This window comes from Carya illinoinensis, chromosome 11 (assembly GCF_018687715.1).
Source record: "Carya illinoinensis cultivar Pawnee chromosome 11, C.illinoinensisPawnee_v1, whole genome shotgun sequence".
Classification (NCBI taxonomy): Eukaryota; Viridiplantae; Streptophyta; class Magnoliopsida; order Fagales; family Juglandaceae; genus Carya; species Carya illinoinensis.
In genome coordinates, this window is record NC_056762.1 from 10,360,005 (window position 1) to 10,383,702 (window position 23,698).

At 32.2% G+C, this 23,698-nt stretch overlaps 1 protein-coding gene across 1 annotated transcript; it reads left to right on the forward strand.

Moving 5' to 3' along the window:
* Positions 1-18,824: 18,824 nt before the first annotated feature.
* Positions 18,825-22,471, forward strand: LOC122281832 (glycine-rich RNA-binding protein 3, mitochondrial-like). Its single transcript, XM_043093637.1, has 5 exons — positions 18,825-18,978; positions 20,079-20,232; positions 20,312-20,380; positions 20,811-20,917; positions 21,620-22,471. The coding sequence occupies exons 2-5, from the start codon at positions 20,088-20,090 to the stop codon at positions 22,262-22,264; spliced, it is 966 nt and encodes a 321-aa protein (XP_042949571.1). The 5' UTR covers positions 18,825-18,978; positions 20,079-20,087; the 3' UTR covers positions 22,265-22,471.
* Positions 22,472-23,698: the final 1,227 nt, after the last annotated feature.

A 23,698-nucleotide genomic window follows, 5' to 3' on the forward strand; every position in this document is an offset into this window, starting at 1 on the left:
AAATTAGAATTGGATCAATTTCTAACCAATTTTGATTATTAGAAACCGGTTTCGGACCATACCAAACACATCGGTTTAGTCAATTTTACCGATTGATCTGACTTTTTTACAATCCTAATTGTTATCACCTCGGCAACCGAGCATCCTAGCACTTAGTGGCACCTAATTCGGCAATACTGACACTGATGGCCAAATTATTGATTTTTATGATTAGTTCGATGATCTTTTGAGGTGACGACAACTACCCTGTTAGAACCCCAAGGAAAGTGCCATGCATCAACACTACCCTTGACAAGTTATAACACATCCTTGACACTCAATAGCGAGGCTGCTAGTATGCCTCAACAGGAATGACATCCAGCGTACGGCTCCAACTCATGCCTTACAGCACCAATGCCTAGGCCACCCACCTGGGACATGCGGAGTCAATGCCCAGGCCACTTGCCTTGGCCATGTAGCATCAGCGCACGGTACCATGCTGTGCCAACCACCAGACCAACATATGGCACCTTGCCATGCATGTCAGCAAGCTATGCATTGCACCATGTCGTGCCCACCAGCAGCCATGAGCCATACCAGCCCAGCTGTGGGCCATGATTCACACTAGGCCATCCATGGGCCATTACATGCCACGACTACCATAGTCTATGTAAGTTTATTTTACTGCTTTCATTAATTTTTAATTATATTTTATTTTGTTATTTTTCACGTGATCTTTTGAAGGTTTCCACTTTGTAATCTCCATAAATATGACCATTAGTCATTTCTTTTACATCTTTTGACAATTCTTCTAGCGAACAGCTATCTTGTTCTTGTTCTTATTTTCGGTGCATATGCACTTGGGATACTTGGGTACAATTTATGAATCTCAATGAGAGGATCACTACCTTGCAATACGTGAATATGCGTGATTCATTTTATTTAATATATGAAATGTTTCCTTTCAATATTGTGCAATTCGTGAATTAATGTTGAGTTGAGTTTCATTGTGTTCTTACTTGTTCATGTGTGTTCATCATTTTTCCTTGGTGTTCATATATTTTATTACATAAATTCCATCTCCCAAACACATCATACGCCCACCATAATGTCTCCATATCTTCCATATTCGGCTATACCCTAAACTACCTTCTTACAATTCCCCAATAACGCTAGCCAAATTCACCTACTTTCCATATAAGGATTCCTAAGCTTTAGAAATCCTAATTGCTTTCCATTACTTACCGTATTCCCTTTTGCCAACCAGTCATATCTTCCATAGATAATTCCTTAATTCTAGGAACATCCTAGAATTACTCATTCATCAATCAAATCACCCTCATCTTGCCATCGTCAAAACCCATCATTTCCTCAATTGTTTCCTACAATTTAGGAAATACTCTTCCATCCAAACCCTATCCTCAATCATCATCCAAACCCTAATTACACCACAAGTGGTGCCAACTCCAAGAACACCAGCCATGCCTCTTACTCAAGTCCTTGAGTTCATCACTTAGATCACCCTTTTTTCATCGCCATCATACACGATTCCATCATTAAACACCCAAATCTCCATTAACCTAGGGACTCATCGTTGACATGATTTGATCAAGACCAAGCAAGAGGGCTAGCATCTTCAGTCATCACAAGGAGAACCAAGGCGAGAGGGGTTAGTGTTTAGGGACTAACCTGAGATCCCTAATGCCAATAGCGAAATTGCGACCACCTCTTTAAGAAAGCAAAACGATAATAGGAATCCCAATAATGGATTCCAACAATATTTTTTTTTAACTTAATGATTGAAAAAGTATTTTCTAATAATATTGTGAATTTTTTTAAAATGTTTAAAATGACATGGAAAAAAAATACACATATCGAGAGAATTCCTCAAATTCTCAATGACTGTAATGCCACCACTTCGAGAAATGATCAAAAAACATGCATCAACAATCAAATGTTTTTTTTAACTTTAAGTTTTCCTACCTATTAAATGTACTAAGTGATAAGTGATCAGCAAGTTAATTGAAAAGGAAATGGCATCAAGCAAATATGATCCCAACAAAACTAGTAAGTAAGCAAGCTTTGGGCTATAATCTTTTGTGCCAAGAGAACATTCTTTATAATTCTCTCAAATGAGTCAATCATCATTATTCCTACAAAAAATACATAATTCAATCAAATACGATAGCTAGAATGAATAAGCTACAAACATATCATGAGCGGAATTTATAGCTTATTTGGTTAACAAGGTATTCTCAAATATTTTCAAAATTTATTATATTTTACTTCACAAACATTACTCAAGTATAAAACTTATTTCAATTTCTAATTTTCAGGTTTTCATTTAATTAGTACATAATCATTATTTAAATACAAAATCTAATACAAATTTCTCAAATTTCTAAACAAAACAATAAAATAATTTTAAATTTCAAAACAAACATTATATTCAAACAATTTTCTTTATAATATTCTTATTCAACTTTTTCTCTCTTTTTCGTAAAATTCAATAAAACGTCTTAACTCAAACCATTTCACTACTATTTACAAACTATTTCACTATTATTTACTGAATTTTGAAATATTTTAAGTGTCCAAACGAATACTTAGGAGCTGTTTGAATTCAAAAATCATCTTATCTAATCTTATCTCATCTCATTATTACAACTTTTTCAAATTTTTACATAAAATATAATAAACAATTCAACCTTTTTAAATCATAAAATAATAATAATATTAAAAAAATAATATTTTAATAATATTTTATTCAACTTTCATTTAAAAATATCTATTCTCATCTCATCATCCAAACAACCCCCTTAAACTTTTATAAACAGTATTGTCCTTATTGAGGTCGCACACTTAAAAATAAAAATAAAAACATAGATAGGCAATATACATTTGAATCACATGAATAAAATTTAATTGCTCATATAAGCATGTGAGAATAACTTAATTTTCTTAAAGCCAAGTTTGTTTCTATCTATTAATGAAGCTTATACCACTGAGTCTTCACAAAACTAGTGATAAGACAAGTTTTCTATAAAATACTATTTTTCATCCTAAATTATCTTATCCTAATCATATTTTATGATATGACAACTTTTAATTGGTTGTTATTTAAATATTTGACATATGAAATCATTTAAAATATGTTGTATCGTATCAGTAATTATTATTTTAAATGACAAAATTATAGATGAAGAGTTGTATCATTCCTTATCCTAATTGTGGTTGAAAAATGATAATAGAGAGATTGCATAGTTATAACTCTACATCCATTTGGCTTGTAGCTATGGCTAAAGCGAGTTTTAAAGAAAATGAATTGTTGTTCTTTCCAAATGCAACGTGACCGGGAATGATGAAATTGAAAATAAAGAGTAACATTATATGTGTCATTATCTTTTTTATGCTAAAAACCTAGACTTTATTGTATAATTGTAGTCAAAAGTATGCATGGTTATAACTCTGCATTTGACAACTTATAATTGTAGCTAATGGGAGCTTTTATATATATATATATATATATATACACACACAAACATTAGGGGAGGGGGGTCAAACCCATGATCTCTATTTTGGAGATATGGGTATTGTGCCATCAGGTCGCAGATCATTAGTGCTAATGGGAGCTTTTTGAGAGAATTGATCATTGCTCTTTCTAAACATGCTATTTGTGATGACAAAATAAAGATTGAATAGTAGTATTATTTATTATCTTTGCATGATAAAACACAGTCATGATACTAGTTGAATAACATTATTTGATGACTTGTAGTTGTGATTAAAGGGAGCTTTCAATAGAATGGGTCATTGATCTTTCCAAACACATTTAAGGAGCTAGACATAAAATATATGCACTATATTGGGTGCCAAGCAACATAGGAAAAGAAAGTAGAAAAAAAGGAAAAAATTAATCCCGAAGGTAAAATAGTATAGCATTAGCTTCACCATACAAATGGTTACACTTATGTTTATGTCACAATGCATATCAAATGACCATTTAAGTAATTAAGAATCTTACATAATAATTTTACAGAAAGTTGCCCAAAAGTCCTGACTTGAATCCTTATTTTGTAAAATGTATTCATTTTAATATCTCATTGTATTCTTTAATATACATTTCATACTCACTTTGATGATTAAATTGTATTCTTTCCATATTTCCACAACATGGGTTGCAACTTATTATTCTATATATGTATATATATATGTTTTTTTTTTAATCTTACCTCCTTTTGAATGGACCTTTTTTGCGTTCCCTTTTTATTCATGAGTAATGTTAGGTTTGTGTCTTAGGTGTCCACGTCTCACGTAAGCCATTTATAAAATTGGACTCCACTAAAAAAATGATTTTTTCTACCTTTCTCCCAATCGAGACCTAAAATTTTGATAAAGACTTGAGGGAATCTTTTCCCGTTTCTCAATTCATCTCTTGATCACTCCATCGAATTATAAATAAATATACACTTTAAAGTAAAAGAAAGAATTAGATCATATATCTATTTTTTTTTTTGCATAAAACTATCGAGAAAAGATCTATAAACCATACTGATATTTCACTTTCATCCGCTATAACGATGTTTCATTATCCATCAACCCTTGTATTTTTTAAAAATAAAAAAGGACCTAAGGGTTATAAAAATAACACATTTTATACAATATTGATGAAAGTGAGATGAGTGTATGGGTTATAGAATTATTCAACTACCAAAAGTCTAATAAGCTAACTTAAATTGCTAGCTATATCCTAAAAGGAAATAACTATATGTCTCTTCCTTGCTCCATAAGTATCAAAAGAAATTGCTTTTGTAAGCAAGACAATTTAAATGTAATATTTTATATCATGAACCTCAACCCTCATCACCAAGAATCAATATAATTTGCCCTTAAGACTTCTAGCAAAACTTTTGATCTTCATTATTATGAAGATATGCAATATCACACGCATAAATGTAGATAGCGACACATATTAATTTAATATGTTGGACCCATTTATCATGTGGAAAGTTAAAATATATTTAAATAATTATATTTACTTCTTCTCGATAAATTTAAACTTATAAAATAACCAATAATATAATTATTCACAACAACTAAATAATTGATAACGATCATAGTTGAAATGTGGATTAATCAAAACCTAATAACTAGCAACTATATATACTTTTTTTTTTTTTATACAGGGGTAGGGGATTTCGAACCTAGATTTTTTATTTGGAAAACCAAATTATATACTATCAAGCTATTAAACTTGGTAACAACTATATATACTTAACATCTCTACATTTTACTAATATCAAAATATGAGATTCATTGTCATCCAATCTTTGAATCTAATGAGCACTCAATTAGGGTTGGGCTCCAACTCCAAACTTTAATTGGAGTTAGAATCAGAAGTCAAACTTCAATCAAAATTGGGCTTGCTCAAAGGCCTACTAGGCTACTAATATTTTAGGTTGAATTGAAAAAAACTTAAAACTTTTTTTTAAAAAGAATTAAATACAATTTAAATAAAACAATGGAATCAATTTAAATCTATAAACTAAAAAATGTGTACAATTTATACATTTAAACTCAACAAAGGAAGAAAATTGGATGATTATTTGAGATTGTTAATAGAACCAACAAACAATAATAAAGTCATAATGAATAATTATTAAAAAAGCACCTAAATCTATAATGTAAATTAAAAGACATTATCATGCAAGCAATAACAACTAGTTTCATAAAATCATATGCATTAAAACAATTATGCATGCAACAACACAAGATCTAAATACACACTCTTACAAAGTATAAATAATAAACATCACACAAGAACACACACAAATGAGTTCTTATTACATTATACAGATATTACAAATTTACATTAATATAGACTTACACTACCACCAAGAAAGTGACAACCAAAGTTATAAAGTATCAATATTAAATTAACAACTAATTCCTAATTCAACTCCTCCAAATACATAAAAATTAACAAATTCAACAAATCCAAATTCATAGTCTCAACCAACATGACAGTCCACTAGCAGGCACGAAGTAAAAACTCAAACTATAAGTATCCTGTATTGTTTTAGAAATTAAATAATTTTATACATTACATTACTTAAGTAAAATGATAATACTAACATTAAACTTAACATAAAAGTTAAAGAATTAAATTCATGATTCATCTACCAGTCTCCCTCCCTTGATGCGCCTGTCTCAATTCTCCTCAATTTTTGTGGGGTTCGCAAATAAGTCTATAAAAATATAAAAATTATAAGTTAAAAAATTTAAATATCTAATTAGTCAATTAAAAATGAAGGCTAAAAGCCTAAAGTTACTCAATTCAAGTATATAACTCTCGGCATCATCAACACTATCCACTCTAATAAGCTTTGACCTTAGCCAAATTTGTATATTATGAGGGCCTCTACAATTCTCGGAGTCAATAAACTTCGATAAACATCAAACACATGTCCGGATGTGCTAAACGACAACTATAAGGCAATAGTAGTGATAGGAATGACCAAGTTAACATTGGTGGAATTAACCTTCCACCAAGTTAAGATATGGAATGTATTACTAAGTGCCTCAACATTCTATAAAAAATATCTTCTAACCTCAAATTTACACCGCATAATATTTTTCGATATTTAGATTTAATAATACTTTCACATCAAAACTACTGAACTCATTGAATGTGTGTCATTCACTAAAAATGTCGAATTTGTCAATCTTGAGGAGCTAACCATCACTATTGTTATAACGGCTATACAAGACATCAATATCATGTTTTAAAACTCTAATGAACTGCTTAGCCTTTTCATTAGTGAAGATGTCCCTAATTCAAAACTCTACAGCTTCGAACTCATATCGGGAGTCAAGAATCGCAACCACAAATAATAATCTATTTATGTTCTCAACATCTCCCCAATATTTATCATACTTTGTTTTTATCCTTATAATCATACCATTCAACAACTCAATATTGTGTTCACAACTCTCTCGCATATGGTCATAAAACATTGAAAGCTCCTTAAAATACATGTTTGCAGTATAGTATAAATTACCAGATATGCAAATAGTGATATTATCAAATACTTTCAAGAATTGAATAAAGTACCTCACATTTTTCGAGTCAAAAAGTTTTTGTGGTTCATGTCCCCTTCTCCCAGGTGTGTCCTCCAACAAAGCATGTCTCAAAACTTCATCTTCGACCTCCATTTTCTCAAAAGTTCTCTAATACTTTTATGCTATCTCCAACATTGTGTATGTCGAGTTCCATTGAGTGAGAATGTCCAAGATTAGCATACTACCACATGAAAATTTTTGGTTGATCGACTATAGACTTCAATTTTTTGTTAAGAAAATAAATTGGTAGAATAATATCTTATATTTCTCATTGATATTGTATACAAATATATAAACATGAGTGGATGGTTTATGCAAAAAAAGAAAGGCAAATTAGCTATACAAAAATTTTGTAACTGTCAATTGACTAAATCGGTGGAATTGCTAAAATTAAGAGATTTTGGTGCTGTAATACTCCCCCTTAAGTTGGTCATGAAGATTCATGACTCACTCAAAAAATAAGTAGCACAAAAGTTATCTCAAGTGTAGGAGGATGTCGTGTAATAATTAAGAATAAAATTTCTAAATCGTCTTCTCGGAGAAAATTGCTTAAATCCAAACTCATATAAAATGGTGAAAATTTTCATAAACAAAAGTGGTAGTGTGTGCAATGAATGGAAGAGTGTAACGGAAATAAAAATAAAAATAAAATAAAAGCATGCACTAGTTATAGACTAGATTCATACTTTTTAGATTTTTTTTAGTATCGAAATGGAACGTAAAAGACTAACAAATTGAAATTAACAATTAAATACTTAATACGCTAAATAATTTTAATTAATCTAAAAATTAAATAATAAATTAAAATTAATCTAAAATGTAATTGTAATGCATATTTAATGGAAGTTTAGAGAAATAAGTAAAATAATTAACATAAAATAAAATAAATAGCAAATAAAATACTCATACTTTTAAGTCAAAAATATCAAGAATACACCATAAATTTCAAATTGAAATTAAATAAAAAATAAAAAAAATCAAGTCAAATGAACAGAGACGGAGATTGAAAGCAATAAAGGAGGCTAGACTCTAGCAGCAATTGGACCCCTCAAGGAGCTCTTCAATGGTTCTAGACCCTATATTTCTCTGTTGCATTAAAGCCCCAATCGAAAAGAATGAATTTTTTTATTATCTCAAGTACCGTGCGGTGCTGAGTGAATGCCAGAGAAAAATAATATTGTGAGCGGCTAAAAATGCATGCCCCCAAAATAATTAAATGTTGCAGTGTTGAACATGAATTGGCTAAAGAGAAAAAACCCTCAAGTCATGTGGTATTTAGGTCAAAGTTTCAATCCCAATTAATATAGCCCTTGGTCAAACAGTCAAAGTTAAAGTTTCAATCTCAATTAGTGTGTCGTGCCGTCTTGAAGTCCCAATGCCAAAAGCTCATGCGTGAGTCAAATGCTCTCGGCCAATTAAAAGTTGATTTTTCATTTCTTAGGCTATATATATAAAAAAATATTAGAAATAAAATAAAATAAAATAAAAAAATAGAATATCAAAAATATGTTGTGCATGTAAAGGAATATTGTCCAATTAAATCACAAGTTATAATATTAAGCAAAACCATGCTATTTAATCATTTAAATCACAACTCAAATTTCTTAATTTTTTTTTCATCTAAAATCAATAATAATGTAATGAAAGAATTAAAATATATTGGTTCTAATATAAAAATAAGCAATATTTCAGTTCAATCAATTCATAATGCCCAACTTGTGAGACAAATGATGAAAGAGATCAGAACTTAGAGCTTTGGTGAAGATATCGAGGGAAGATGAGCAGTGGTGAAGAGACCAAAACAGAATTTATCACGAATAATGTGGCAGTCGATCTCAATATGTCTAGTGTGTTCATAAAAAAGAGGATTGTGAACAATGTAGAGCACAGACTAATTGTCACAATAGAGGGTCATGAGAGTGTGTGTGAGATGCCGAGGTCATGAAAAAACTGTTGTAACTAGACGAGTTCACATGTAGTGACAACCATGGTGTAGAATTCGACTTCTGTAGAGTTGCGAGCAACTATAGTCAGCTTCTTAGTGCGCCAAGAAATAGGGCTAGAACCAAGTATGATGAAGAAACCAATAGTAGAGCACTAACATGAAGATTATTAGAGGAAGGAAAAAAATGCCTTGACCTGGAGTGTCTTTAATGTAGCGAAGAACACCTGTGGCAGCTATCATATGAGGAATTCGAGGAGCATGCATGAATTGAGTGAGAATATTCACCTAAAAAATGATATCAGGTCTTCCGATGGTGAGATAAATAAGGCACCCAACTAACAGTCGGTAAGGGGCATGATTAGGGCTGAATTCAGTCCGATCTGGTTGGTCTGTAGGGGGTTTTGCGGACCGGACCAATTTGTTCTAGGGTTTTCCCATCCTAAACTAGACTAAAATGCTATAAGGATCGGTCAGATCCAATCTTATACTATATTGGTCAATGGCCCAATCCATGTATTTCAATCCAATAGTGAAATCCCACTAATATTTTATCCAATTTTAAGTAAAAAAATACCAAAAAAAGATTTGAAAGCAAAATAAAAATAATCATAAAAGGAAAATTATCTATATATAATAAATTTGAATAAAAGACTTTACTAAATAAAATAAAATAGTAAGAAAAACTGCAAAAAGACTCATGACTTAATGTCTAAATTAATGGCTTACAAAAGACCCGTGATTTCATCAAAATCTCAACATGCACCACTTTTAGATATAAAAAAAAAAAAAAAATCCAACAATTCATGTCAGATCCTCACATACACAAAAGCAATACTTATGTCAAATGAAATTTAGTACATCTAATTCTATGCCAACTAAACATCCATATTTCAAAAGAAAAAGAAAAAAAGTTAAGAGTACATCTAATTTTTAACTACACATGCCAACTAAACATCTAAGAGTCCGAAAAAAAGAAAAAAAAAGTTAAAAAACCAAAAAAAGTTAAGCAAATGAGATAAAAAATATTACAATTTACAATCCATACATCTAGGCTTCTAGCCATAGGCCCATAACCCAGCTACTAATAAAGTGATATTACAAATGACTAAATAATAACTAATACAAATAAAAAATAACTAAAATTTGATCTTCAAATGACAAATACTTGATCTCGTCAAAGCTTTCATCACCAAATGAAATGCTGTTGTCATATAGATGCTGCCATAGACCAATAAATTAATGAAATGAAATGTCATATTTTTTAGGTAATGCCAAATAGGAACACAAAAGTTCAATGAGAGACAATACAAAAGTAAAATTAAATTGGACAAGTCACAATTTAAGAAAATAATCTGAAATTTTAAAGAAAACAATTCAAGTTCTCACCTCATGAATTTGCATTGGATGTAGACATTGTATTTGACGCTTCCATAGAATTTTCACCCTCCTGAGCAAGTGCTATACAATAAAGGAAAAATAATAATTTATATAAATTTACAAAACATATATAGATCATAAAAGTTATAAAATGAAGTAAATAATAAACATACCCATATCCAACTGCCTCTCAAAATCTTCCACATAATCCATTATAGTCTTAAGACTGATTGGAGTAGAAGAAGAAAGAAGTCAATTTTGTGCACAAATGAGATCCTCAACCATCATCGGAGATAAACTATTTCGGAAAGGATCAAGAACATGACCCACCGTGCTAAGCAAGATTCAGAGGTAGCTGTAGAGACTAGTATTGCAAGTACATCGCGTGCAATTTTTGAAATCACACGATATCTAAATGAATTAACCTTCTACCAAACTAGAATGTCAAAATTTGCATTGTCTGTCTCACACTTTGCATTTAAGTATATATCAACCTCTGACTTGATTTCAAGAGTCCTCCGATTACAACTGTTGCTTAAATATGATCATTCTTTGTGCACAAACAACCATGTCTGTACTTGCATCATCTTCACCTGTAAGATTTACATCCTCACATGATAAACTTGTAGAGTAATGTTGTTGTTGTAAATAATTGCTCACTTCTTTATTTATAAGATATGCCTCATACATACGGGTTAAAATATTTTTCATTGAAAAACTCAAATTAACCACGTTTGTGGGATCATGGGCATACATCCATTCCAATTCAAAGTCAAGATATCACATCTTGTATTGAGGATCAAGAAGAATCCCAATAAAAAACATATTCATATTATCCAAGTTGTTCCAATATTTGTTAAATTTTTTCTTCATATTTGTGACCATTAATCCTGCCACAGAGTTTTGATTTTGACACTCCAAATCAATCGCACCGAATATTATAGTTAACTTCCAAAAAAATGAGTTTCAAGTTGCATGCAAACCCCCAAAAAGCGCAAAGTTGCATAATGAAATAATTTAAGAAACCTTACAAACAATCTTGCCTTCTCCCAATCGATGTTATTGGGAGGCCCCAACTTTTTTTACGTTCTCCTATTCACTATATGCTCCAAATCATCGTCTCCAATACTAGTAAGAAACGTCAAATCTTTTTCTTCCAACCATTCAAAAGCTTTTCGAAATTTTGAAACTATCTCCAACATAAAATAGGTGGAGTTTCACCTAGTTGGTACATATAAACAAATGTCACTTTTGCTTGTAATTTCTTCCAACTGTACACATTTCTTAAACATACTCTACATTTGGGGTGAGGACTTCACATATTTCACAACATCTCTCACTTTCGCAATAAACTCATCAAATTCTTTCAACCCTTCATGAATAATTAAGTTTAAAATGTGGGCAGACACAATATCGAACATGTAAGAATTCATGTTCTAAAATAGTATCCTTCCTATACTTGATTTTTTTCTTCAAATAAGAAACTACACCGTTATTAGAACTTGTATTATCAAGTGTGATAGTAAGATATTTTGGTTGCCCCCAGTCATGCAAACACATCTCAATGGCCTTACTAAGTGTATCCCCTTATGATTCTCAACCAAACACAAAAAAAGAATCATCTTGTGTATGTTCCAATCATTATCAATAAAGTATGCAGTTAGACACATATAATTGAGGTTTTGCACAGATGTCCATGTATTCGTAGTGAGGAAAATTCATTGTCCTTGAAGAGTACTTCTCAACTTATTTTTTTTCCTCGTATACACACTAAAGCAATCATTCGCAACCGTAATATAGGATGGAATCGTTACCTACTTAGGGCAAACAATAAACATAAACTTCTTAAAACCCTCCCTTTCAACAAACCAAAAGGATAACTCATCAAGAATTATCATCTCTGTTAAGCCTTGTCTGCAAGCCTCAACACTAAAAGCAATGGACACAAGTTTTCCACTACCACTTACTTCATCTGCCTTCCAAGTTAGAGTAGTCTATGACTTATCTGTCCTATTAAAAGGACATTTCTTACATTGTTTCTCAATGTGATACTTCATGGACTTTGTACCATTGGTCTTTGTATCACATGCATACGAAGTAGTATAATAATTACATTTAGCCCTATGTTTACTTGGATCACCATTTGATCTTCTTGTAAAGTGATCTCAAACCATTGACATAGGTCTACCATTAAGACTCGGTTTAGTACCACTACTTACATTGGGTGGGAGTGGAGGAATGCCTCCAACACTCTGTGTAGGCATGGTTGACTCTACATCATCTATAGTAGAGTCTTCTGGATTCATTTGTTGAATATGGTTCATTTACAAAAATAATCAATCAATGTCTGGAGATTGAAGAGCATACTTTTTATCATCATTTTATGAAAACTAAATAAAAAAATAGTAAATGAACTTGCATGCATGATCATGTTGTCTTTATATCTAGAAGCCGGTGTAATGGATTAGTGTATTGATTTGCATAGTGTATGGAGATTGGAGAGCATACTTTTTTATGCATATTTTTATGCATAGTGTATTGATTTGCATCAATAAAGACCACATGCTATAAAGTTTATGATACTAACCCTAAGTCTACAATATTAAATGTTATAAGACCAACAACTATGTATATCTCTTTCGAATTATATCACCTAATCAAGATGGAGAAGCACAAAAGAATATTCTAGAGAATCCAAATTATTCAAATAACCGATTCTTCTTTGGGTGCAAGTTATCCCTTCCCTTTATAAATACTCGACTCTATTTTATAAATATACCCTTCATTTCATAACATTAATAATTTCTCCATAAATGATATTTATTCAAGAAATAAATAAATGATATTTATTAATTCAATGAATATTTTTTGAATAATTTTAATAATATGAGATCATCCGCTTCATTTGACTTTGAACTCATCCATTTTTTAACTTTTAAAGCAAGACCTGAATTTTGGAACTCTTTCAATTAAATATCTATAAATAATTTTTTCTTCAAATAATATAGAAATGATACAAAATTACATGTATATCCAAAATCTAATTATTTATTTTAAAAAATAATATTTACAAATTTTAGAATGTAAAAATAATAAAGGGAAAAAAATTATTTAGTTTATGCATTATGCAAGAAGATTTACTATTTCTTAATCAAAAGGAAAACATCGATCGAGACCAATATCTATCTATCTAAATATATATAACATAGATGATCATCACGATACAAATATAGAATCAACAAAAAATGTTACCAGCAACAGCAACAACATGAGAAGCAACAATAATAATGAAGACAATGAAAACATGGTAACGATGTTAATAATGTAATAACACAATCCTTCATCCCATTGATATGAGAAAAAGATGGAAAAAACTTACAAAAAAACAAACTAAACATCCATTTCTAACATAAACTAAATATTAGGTTTGAATTTGGATAAAATCTAAATAGGATTCTAAAAACTCAAAATCTTGAGTTTCAAATCAAATTTATTCATTCTAGCAAATAGATTATGATATATTTTAAAACTGAGTCATCTCAAATTCACCATGAAATCACACAAATAACAGATTCATTAACAAGAAACCCAGATTCACGAATCATAAATTCACAAGAAAAAATCGAGATGGCCAAATTCACGAAATCATGAAATAAAAAATTAAAAATACATACCAACAAAAATAGAAGCCCTGCGAACTGCAAAGGAATCTGGGGGTGGCCCAACAAGGCTATGACGAAATGGGATGGAGAAGGCCTTGCAAGGCTGTGATGGTCACGGATTCACGAAATGGGGGGCTAGGGTTTTTTTCTTTTCAGTTTTCACACAATGAGTGAGAGAGTCTGAGAGTTGAGAGGGAATGGGAGGGAATCGGGGGAGGGGTGGGTTGTAACAGAGGGAATTGTTGAAATGGCGCCGTTTGGATTGAAAATAATCCTAAATAGAGTCGCTTCAACATACGGGAAAAGGAAAAAATAAAATGAGTTGCATGCAACTCAGTTATCATTTTCCTTCTCCCTGGACCTAAACGGTGCCATTTTGTCCCTTAGTAACTATGTACATTTTCATTGGTTATATGTTTTTAGCACATAAATTAATAAAAAAATTATTTTAATTAGTAAAATCAAAATTAAGTAAACTATTCAATATAATTATTTAATTAACTCATTAAAAAAATATAATTATAATTATATTGATGATGTTAATTGTTACTTTGATACTAACTTATAGTATATCAATGTATTGTGATAGTTCTAACTTCTAAGTTAATGCATAATGAAGAATGAGCTATATATTTACATTTTGTACAGAAAGCAATAAGCATAAATAATTTAATTATCCATACATGCTTTATATTTATTTGCAACCTAGGTCATAGATGTAGATGTTAGTAATTAGTTAATATCTTATTGAGGAATTGGCCAATTAGGTCATACATGCTTTATATTTACTTGCAACTTAAGTAATACATTTTGTTATTTGTATATGAAGCAAGAAGCATAAATAATTTAATTAAGAGCACATCCATAGGACCATACATGCTTTATATTTACTTGCAACTTAGGTCATAGATATAGAATTGTAGATGTTATCATGTTACTAATTAGTAATGGGGAATTGGTATTAGCCATTAAGTTAGTTAATTTACAATTTACCAATTGTTTTATATTTACTTACAACTTAGATAATTTACAAAAAATTAATCTATACACTTTAATTAGATATAGATGTAAATGTTAGTAATTAGTTAATAGTGAATTGGTGATAAGTTAATTGATAATAATATTATAATATATACCTTAGTTAATTAATAGAATATTAATTTTTAATTATATATTTAAAATTTTATTTTGGAAATGGTAATAGATTAGATGAAAATGACATATTAATCATATAAAATAAATATATAAAAAAATTATTTTAGGAATTCTGTCGGTCTGGTCTAATTCGGTTCGAGGAAGCCTGGATCGTGGACCAGACCGAAGACTGAATTCCTCACTAATCTAGGATCGAAACCGAACCCCCTGCTTACTCAGTCCGGTCTGGTCTGGACTAAACCAGTCGGTCTGGTCCAATCCAGACCAACCGCTGTATAGCCCTAGGCATGATTAGGAAAAAGGTCACCATCAATGTCATTGAGTTTCAAGTTATGTTTCATAGGAAAGGGAGCAAAATGAGAGCCTAGTTGGCCACTATCGACATGACATATTTTTATTGATTAAGAAAAATGCCTGAAAGGGATCGAGTAATTTCAAGTCTAAAAAAATATTTGAGATGTCAAAGATCCTTGATTTTGAAGTGAGTAGAAATAATAGACATGAAGAAAGTGACCTTAGAAAGATCATTACTAACAACCAAGATGTCATCAACATAAATGAAAACAATTGTGAGATTGGTAGCAGTGAGCAAGGTAAATAGAGAGTGATTGACCTGAGATTGAATAAAACCTGCAGTAAGAAGAACATAGGTTAGCTTAAAAAACTAGTTTTAGGAAACTTTCGAGAGGCTTGCTTGAGGCCATAGAGTGAAGTTTGGAGGCAACATACATGCGTCTTCCCCTTAATACAATAGCCGGGTGGTGGGATTATGTAAACTTCCTCATCAACTTTGTCATGCAAGAAAATATTGTGAACTTCCATTTTGTGAATAATTCAATTTTTTTGTGCTGACAACAACTAGAACACAACGAACTATAGTCATCTTGGCTACTAGAGCAAAAGTTTCATGATAGTCTATCCTTTCCACTTGAGTGAAGCCTTTGGTCACAAGCCGGGCCTTGTAGCGCTTAGCAATACCATCAGTTCAGAGTTTGGTCTTGGAAACCCACTTGCAACTGATGGCTATCTTATCGGGAGGAAAAGGTTCTAGTATCTAAGTGGAATTGTCTTCAAGTGCGCAAAGTTCAAAGGCGCCATAGCTTCATGCCAGTGAGAGTGACGAGTGAGTTCTCAGTAGTAGGTAGGTTCAACAGATGCAGTAAGGATAGTTAAGAATGAATAATGAGCAGGGGAAAAATGAGAATATAACATAAAAGTAGATAAGGGGTCAAAAGTACTTGAGGACTGTGCTATGGTCAAATGAGCAATAAACTCTGTGGATATGGTAGGCAAACATAATCAAGAAAATATGCAGGATGAGTAATGTTGCAACAAGGACGAGAAGAAATAGTGGTAGAGGGTGCAGGGTTTGGAGGGATGGCCGGGGAGGGAGTGGAAGGAGGAGTGGGTTCTGGAATAGGTAAAGTTAGAATGACGGAATTAGGTGTGTGTGAAGATACAAGATGTTGGAAAGAAAATTGGTCTTCATGAAAGGTGACATCACGTGAATAGAAATTGGTGTCGATGTTAAAGGTAAGTAACTTATAAGCTTAACGGTTGCTAGGGTAACTGAAAAGATAGCAAGATGCTCTGGGTGAAAATTTATTGTGATGAGCAGTAAGGGTCTAAGCATAGTAAAGATAACCAAACACACAGAGATGGGTGTAGGCGGGTTAAGTGTTGAGAAGAAGTTGGAAAGGAGTTTGACTCTAGAAGGAGTGACTAGGAGTTCTATGGATGAGATAAGCAGCAGTGAGAATGCATTCTCCCCAAAATTTAAGGGATAAACGTGCCTGAAACTGAAGGCTCTAAGTAAAATTCAAAAAGTGCCGATGTTTATGCTCTGCAACACTATTTTGTTGAAGAGTTTCAATACAAGTACGCTTATGAATAATGTCGTGATCATGAAAATATGTTTAGAGTTTATGAGAAAAAAATTCTTAGCCATTATTAGTTCAAATAAATTTAACCGTGGAGTTAAATTGATTTTTAACAAAAGCAAAGAAATACATCAAATGATTAAAAGTTTCTAATTTAAAATGCATTAAATAAATTCATGTAGTGCGTGAAAAATCATCAACAATAATAAAAAAATAACGTGCACCACAAATAGAGGCGGTAGAATAACCACCCCAGGTAATAAAATTCCTTTAGGTTATGTTGATTGGCCAAATAAGATATTGAAAATGAACAGTTATTTTCTTAAGAAAAATTTATAATAAAGTTACTTCTCCACGTATAAGTTATTGATATGCTGACAAAATGAATCTTATAAGTAAAAGTATAAGATTCCATAGTTCTTTCGATGTGGCGATCATATAAGATTTCTATAGAATATATTTTTCTATTATTATTATTATTTCAAAATATAAGTGGCACTAAACAAAATCTACATGGTAACGAGAAACATCTAAAATGCTATTATGAGATTTTTCCGACCACCCTTGTAGGCTTTGATAGGTGATGCGACTACCATATATTTTTTTAATGAGCTTTGATACTCATCATTTTACACACCACACACCACGAGTGTTTTTATTTATTTGTTTTTGTTTTTATTTATGCTAAACTAATTGAGTTTATCTACTTATCATTACTACACCACATACTTGCTAAGGGAAAAAATATAAAAAAATTTATTTGTAGTGTGTAGTGTATGAATAATGAGTATAATTTTTCTTCTCTAATATGAAATTTTATAATAAAAATAATGAATCTTTTTAAAAAGATTCTAAAATTTGGATGTATTTTAAAAATTGCACCATTTCATTCAACCATTCATATTTTATTATTAAACAAAATATCGGGATAAACTTTTCTTATTTTTACAAAGGATAAACCTACAATTGGTTTGAGTACTACTATTAGGCCATTTGAAACTTACTGCTTAAATGATCCTCTTGGTATGGCATCACCACATAGTGCCGCACGATTTATTAAAAATAAAAATTGTATATATAAAAAAAATATATTCAAACCAAAAGGACATCAAAAAATGTCAAAACCTATAGCGGCTTCGACTTCGACTCATAACTTCGAATTTTTTGACTCTATCATAGTCGAAATCTGAGTAAACTTTAGTCAGAGTTGAAGTTGTCGAAAGTTTTGCACAGCCTTAATTATGTTAATATTATTTTTAACAAAATGTCACATTTTATTAATTTAAAATTAAAAAAATTGTATTTCTAAAAAAAAATAAAAATTTAAGGGTAACCAAAATTGGATATAGAGAAAGGAATATATTTTAGTTACAAATAGATTACACAAAAATAAATTTACAAACTGATATGACTTAATATAGTACGTAGATTGTAAAGTCACTTTCACATTAATTTATGAATTTATTTTGTATAATCTCTTTATATCTATAAGAGTTCTTCTAATTAAATTCTCCAAACTTAACAATTAATTATTTTATGAAACAACTATGTGGGCGCCTGAACTGTCAGAAACACAAAAGCACAATCCAATCTAAACATCACACATACGAGACCTAGCGCACAACAGCGGCTTCCACGGTCCACCCTCCTACTTCAAATATCTCCCACTCACCGTCTCATCCCTCATCCAACGGCTACCACCCTCCCACATTAAATCCGACAGTCCAGATCTCTCCCTTCCTCGTTATATGATCTCTCTCTCTCTCTCTCTCTCTCTCTCTCCCAAACTTCATTTCTCATAAAACCCTCCCCGAATCTAAACCTTAGGGTTTTATAGTCTTACTGCGAAGCAGAGAAGGTACGCTACCACGTACTCCGCCTTCCATTGATTATGCTTCCATTTCTTCCGTTTTCTTTTATTCCACTTGTTTGTGCTTTCTTTTCCTTATTACTATCGCTGCTGATTTCCTCTACTGTTGTCCAGTTCCCTTTTACACGGTTCGATTTGGTTTACTTGAATCAATCGATTAAGTTCACCTTAAATTTCTCTGTCTCTTTTGATAATCTCTTTGTGCGAGTCATATATCCATGCATGTGTTTGCATATACACACACCCACACACAGTGTGTAAGTTGGATTAAGCTCTGTTTGGCTTGTGGGGATGTGGGGAAGACAGGCAATTTGAATCTTTGGTGTTTTGGCCTAATGGTTTTATTTGGAACAAATATGTGGACTTCTGTTTTTTTTTATTGATACGATTTTGGGTAACTTGTTTTCCGCAACCGAAAGCGTCGGTGTTTCTTGTTTGGTTTTGTGGTGAAAGGAAAATGTTAGGAAACGAGTTACTTTGTGGAGATCAATGTGCCCCTCGTTCCTCTTCTGAGGATCCAAAGTGTAGGGTTAAGTCGTCCAGAGATGCTAGTTGTTTTGTTTAATCAGCCCTATTTCATCAAATTTGACATGGCTGTTTTTCTAATCTTGGTATGCTTGCGGAGATGATAAAGCTTTTGACTCTGGTTTTCAATGTTTTATATCTTTTGTTTTTTTTTTTTTTTTTTTCAATTGATTTTTCATTTTCAAGGTTTTTGTATATATAGTTGCAGAGCTCATTTCTAATGGTTAGTCTAAATGGAGCCTATTTATATTTTCTATTGACTCATTCCAGAGTATGGCTGTTTTGGCTTGTGGGAACGTCTTTATTTTTCATTTGCATGCTTATTTGAAAAGGCTTACGTGGTAGTAAAAATCGTTTTATCATCACTAAATGTAGATGTTGATTTATTTTTTTAACCAAAATTTATTTGTATTTGGTGTTTATTTTTTTTCTAAATATTCCCCAGACAAGTTGAAGTGAACTTGTGACCATCTTTCTTTATGTAATAAACTATGGATCAAGAGTAGCATTTTATGATTTTCTACCATACTGATGCATCAATTTACTGCGTCTGTTTTTTGTAGGTTTTTACAATGGCTTTCCTAAGTAAAATTGGGAATATGCTAAGACAGAGAGCGAGCAAGCAGATCAGTTCTGAATTTTGTGCTTTGAAACCGTCAGTCTATCAAGCTATACGATGTTTGTCGTCCATGTCAAGTTCTAAACTTTTTATTGGAGGTGCAACCATATTTCGTTTGTATTTGTAATTGTGAAGTTGTTTCTTTGTGTTAATATTTCTCACAACTGTCAATTTCAGGTCTTTCATATGCCACAGATGAGCAAAGCCTTAAGGAAGCTTTTGCGAAATATGGTGAAGTTGTTGAAGGTCCGTACTTTTCTCACTTTTTAAGAGAAGTTTTATGGCATTCTGGCCCTGATCTCTGGAAATAGGATTTCAAACTTATTGTTCAAGTTCCTCCTGTCTCCTTTTGCACTAGTGATATGGATATTGCGCACACTGATAAAAAAAATATTGTGCATGATATAGATGCATTTTTTGAAATCCATAAAGAATGACTATGGAAATTGAAAATATTTTTTTTGAAGGGGTTGTTTGTGTCTTATGGGCTTCAGTGAGTGTTTTTCTTTTCTTTTTCTCGTGTACTCTTTGCTTGGATGAAATTGAGCAATTGGTAGTGGATTGCCGTTTCCCCTTCTGAATTCCCCCATTGTATTTTGAATTGTATCTTCTGTATTATTGGTGGACAAGCTTGAATACTGGCAATACAGGCTGATTAACCTGGTGGTTTTTGTAGCAAGAGTCATTATGGATCGTGAGACTGGTAGATCCAGAGGATTTGGCTTTGTTACATACACTTCTAGTGAAGAGGCTTCCAGTGCTATCCAGGCATTGGATGGACAGGTAATGTTAGTGCTTTGGCACGCTTTATTTATAAGTGTCTTTGTCTATGAACTGTAGCAGATGAAGTTGGGTTCTTTGGCGTGGGCACGACCTGTTCACTCTACATCTCCGAAATTACTCCTTGACAGCCATTGTTGCCACCAATGATATCATCTAGTGGCTATACCTTAACTTTCCCTATTCACTTGTAGTACTACAATAAACTTTCATTGCATGCTAGATTTTTCCAACTGCTACCTTCACTTGCGTTTAAGATATTTGAATTGAAAACCCTGGAATATTGTAGGCGATGTCATAGGATTTTCAAGTTTTAAATTTGAGTTTGTGACGTGGAGATCTTTGAAGTTTGAAAATCCCCGTAAAAATAAAAGACCTTATCTGTCTAATGTTAGAATTCCTTCCTATCGAGAGACTCTAGGCAGTGTGAGTAGTCTCTTAATGGTTACTGTTGTGAAACTTTGCTAACTTATAATTCTTTCATCCTCTAGTTTGATGTTAATTTTGGTATTTACCCATTATTTTTGGGGACCCATAGGATAGAAATGAATAGTAAATACAAGAATTATGATGCTGTTCACAAACTCCACTTTTTCTTATTCCTGCTAATTATGAATGTTTTATGGATTAGTTCCACGTTTTAATATGTTGAAAATTTTTAGTTGACCCTTTTTTAACTCTTATTGATGATGGCTTTTCTCCTAGGATCTTCATGGTCGTCGTGTAAGGGTGAATTATGCTACTGATAGGGCTCGCCCCAGCTTTGGAGGTGGCAATTATGGTGGTGGATATGGTTCCAATGCATATGGTGGGGGTGGCGGCGGCTATGGTGGCAATGCATATGGTGGCGGTGGTGGCTATGGTAACAGTGCTTATGGTGGCAGTGGAGGATATGGTGCTGGTAGTAGTGGATATGGCTCAGGTGGGTATGGTTCTGGTGGGAATTATCAAGGTGGTGGTGGTGGTGGTAACTACGGTAGTGACAGCTATGGAGGTGGTGCTGCTGGTGGAAGTGGCGTTGGCTATAGTGGTGGTGGTAATTATGCAGGTGGAAACACTTACGAAGGTGTGAACAGTGGAGGCTATGGCAGTACCGGTGGAAATTATGGTGTTGCTGGTGGTGATGGTGGTAGTGATAACTATGTCAGTGCTAGCACTGACAGCACTAACATTGGTGGTGGTGGATTTGATGGAGGTATTGGACAGGGATCAGATGGTGTCAATCAATTTGGTAGCAATGAGAGTAGCAGCATGGGTGATGTAGCTGGAGATTTTAACCAGGATGATCCATTGGAAGAAAACCAAAGGGATGATGGCGATGAGACTGGTGATTTCGCCAAAAGAGCCTGAAAAAAGTCTCTGATAGCAGGACTTTGAACTTGCTCTCTACCCAGTATTATGAGTAAACTGTTTTTTGCATTAGTAATTTAGTCCTCCCCTGTTCTTCACAGTGAACAATTTATTTTATTCTTGTTGGATTTGGTTCTGAGATCTTGACTTTGATGCATTCTCAACTGTGTTTCCCCAAATGATAAACAAAAGAAACTTTCCAGCCAATAGTTGCCAGCCTAAGCTTCGCAATTGCCTCTAGGACCCTCTTTCTTTCTCAATTCTGTTGTGTGCGTCTGCTTTTGTTTCTATATGTGCATTTGTCTGAAAGGATGCTTTCTGCCTTGCACATGGAGGCAAAAATGTTCATGAAAGGAGATCCATGTTCAAAACGTACGTAGTCAAGCGAATTAATAAGCCTGCAACTGCAATTTGATACTCTTGTGCTGTAGACACTCATTTGTCTGCAGTTTTATTTCTTTGAAACCTTTAGCAAACCATTTTTTTTTTTTTCTCTTCTAATCAAGATGCATATATTACTAAAATATAACTTATTACAAACTATCTAGTGGGTCTTTTCCACTATCTAAAAGCAAAATATTAGGAAGGATAAAATCTAATGAAATGTTACCAAATAAAAAGTTTCCATTGCACAAATGAGTGTGTAAGTCAATTTTGAGATCGATCTATCTTGTTGAAGCACCATTCAGAATGCAATTTTAGAGAATTTACAATGTCATCAGAATACAATGTTATTTGTGATAGGTAAGGGTGATTTAATATTAAAATAATGTGGTCTATTGTGTGACCTCTTTTTGTCTTTTTTTTTTTTTTTTTTTTTCATTTTACCAACCTATAAAATATAGCCTATTGTTATCCTTGTCATATTGGAAGGAAAGTAGCGTGTTCTTATTCAATTTTCACTCATTTACTTCTCTTGGGAAGCTTGGGGAGTGAAATGATATTAAAATTTTGTGAATAATAGTAAAATAGTTTGAGTTGAATAAATAATGATAGTGAGAATGTTTTATGGGATTTTGAAAAGTGAGAAAAAGTTGAATACATAGTATTATAAAGTTAAAATATTATTATAATATTATTTTTTAATATTATTTTGTTTTATTTTTTATTTGAAAGTTAAAGAAAGTTGTAATAATTAGTTTAAACAAGTTGTAATAATTAATTTGAAAGTATTTATATTTAATTGATGTTTGAAAAATAGTTGAAATGAGATAGTGATGTTTTAAATGACCGCCGCAAAGCTGTTTATTCTCTTTGCTACGTTGGACAGAATCAAAAGGGGTTTCCGAAGTTTGATAAAACACAATATTTTGATGGTTGGGAGTAGCATCAAGTTGTTGAGATCATAGGAAGTTGAAAACAACTCAGGGTGTCGCGTAGTCACAGATAATAGTGCTTGATTTCAAGTCTAGGTAAAGGCTGAATTTTAATCGA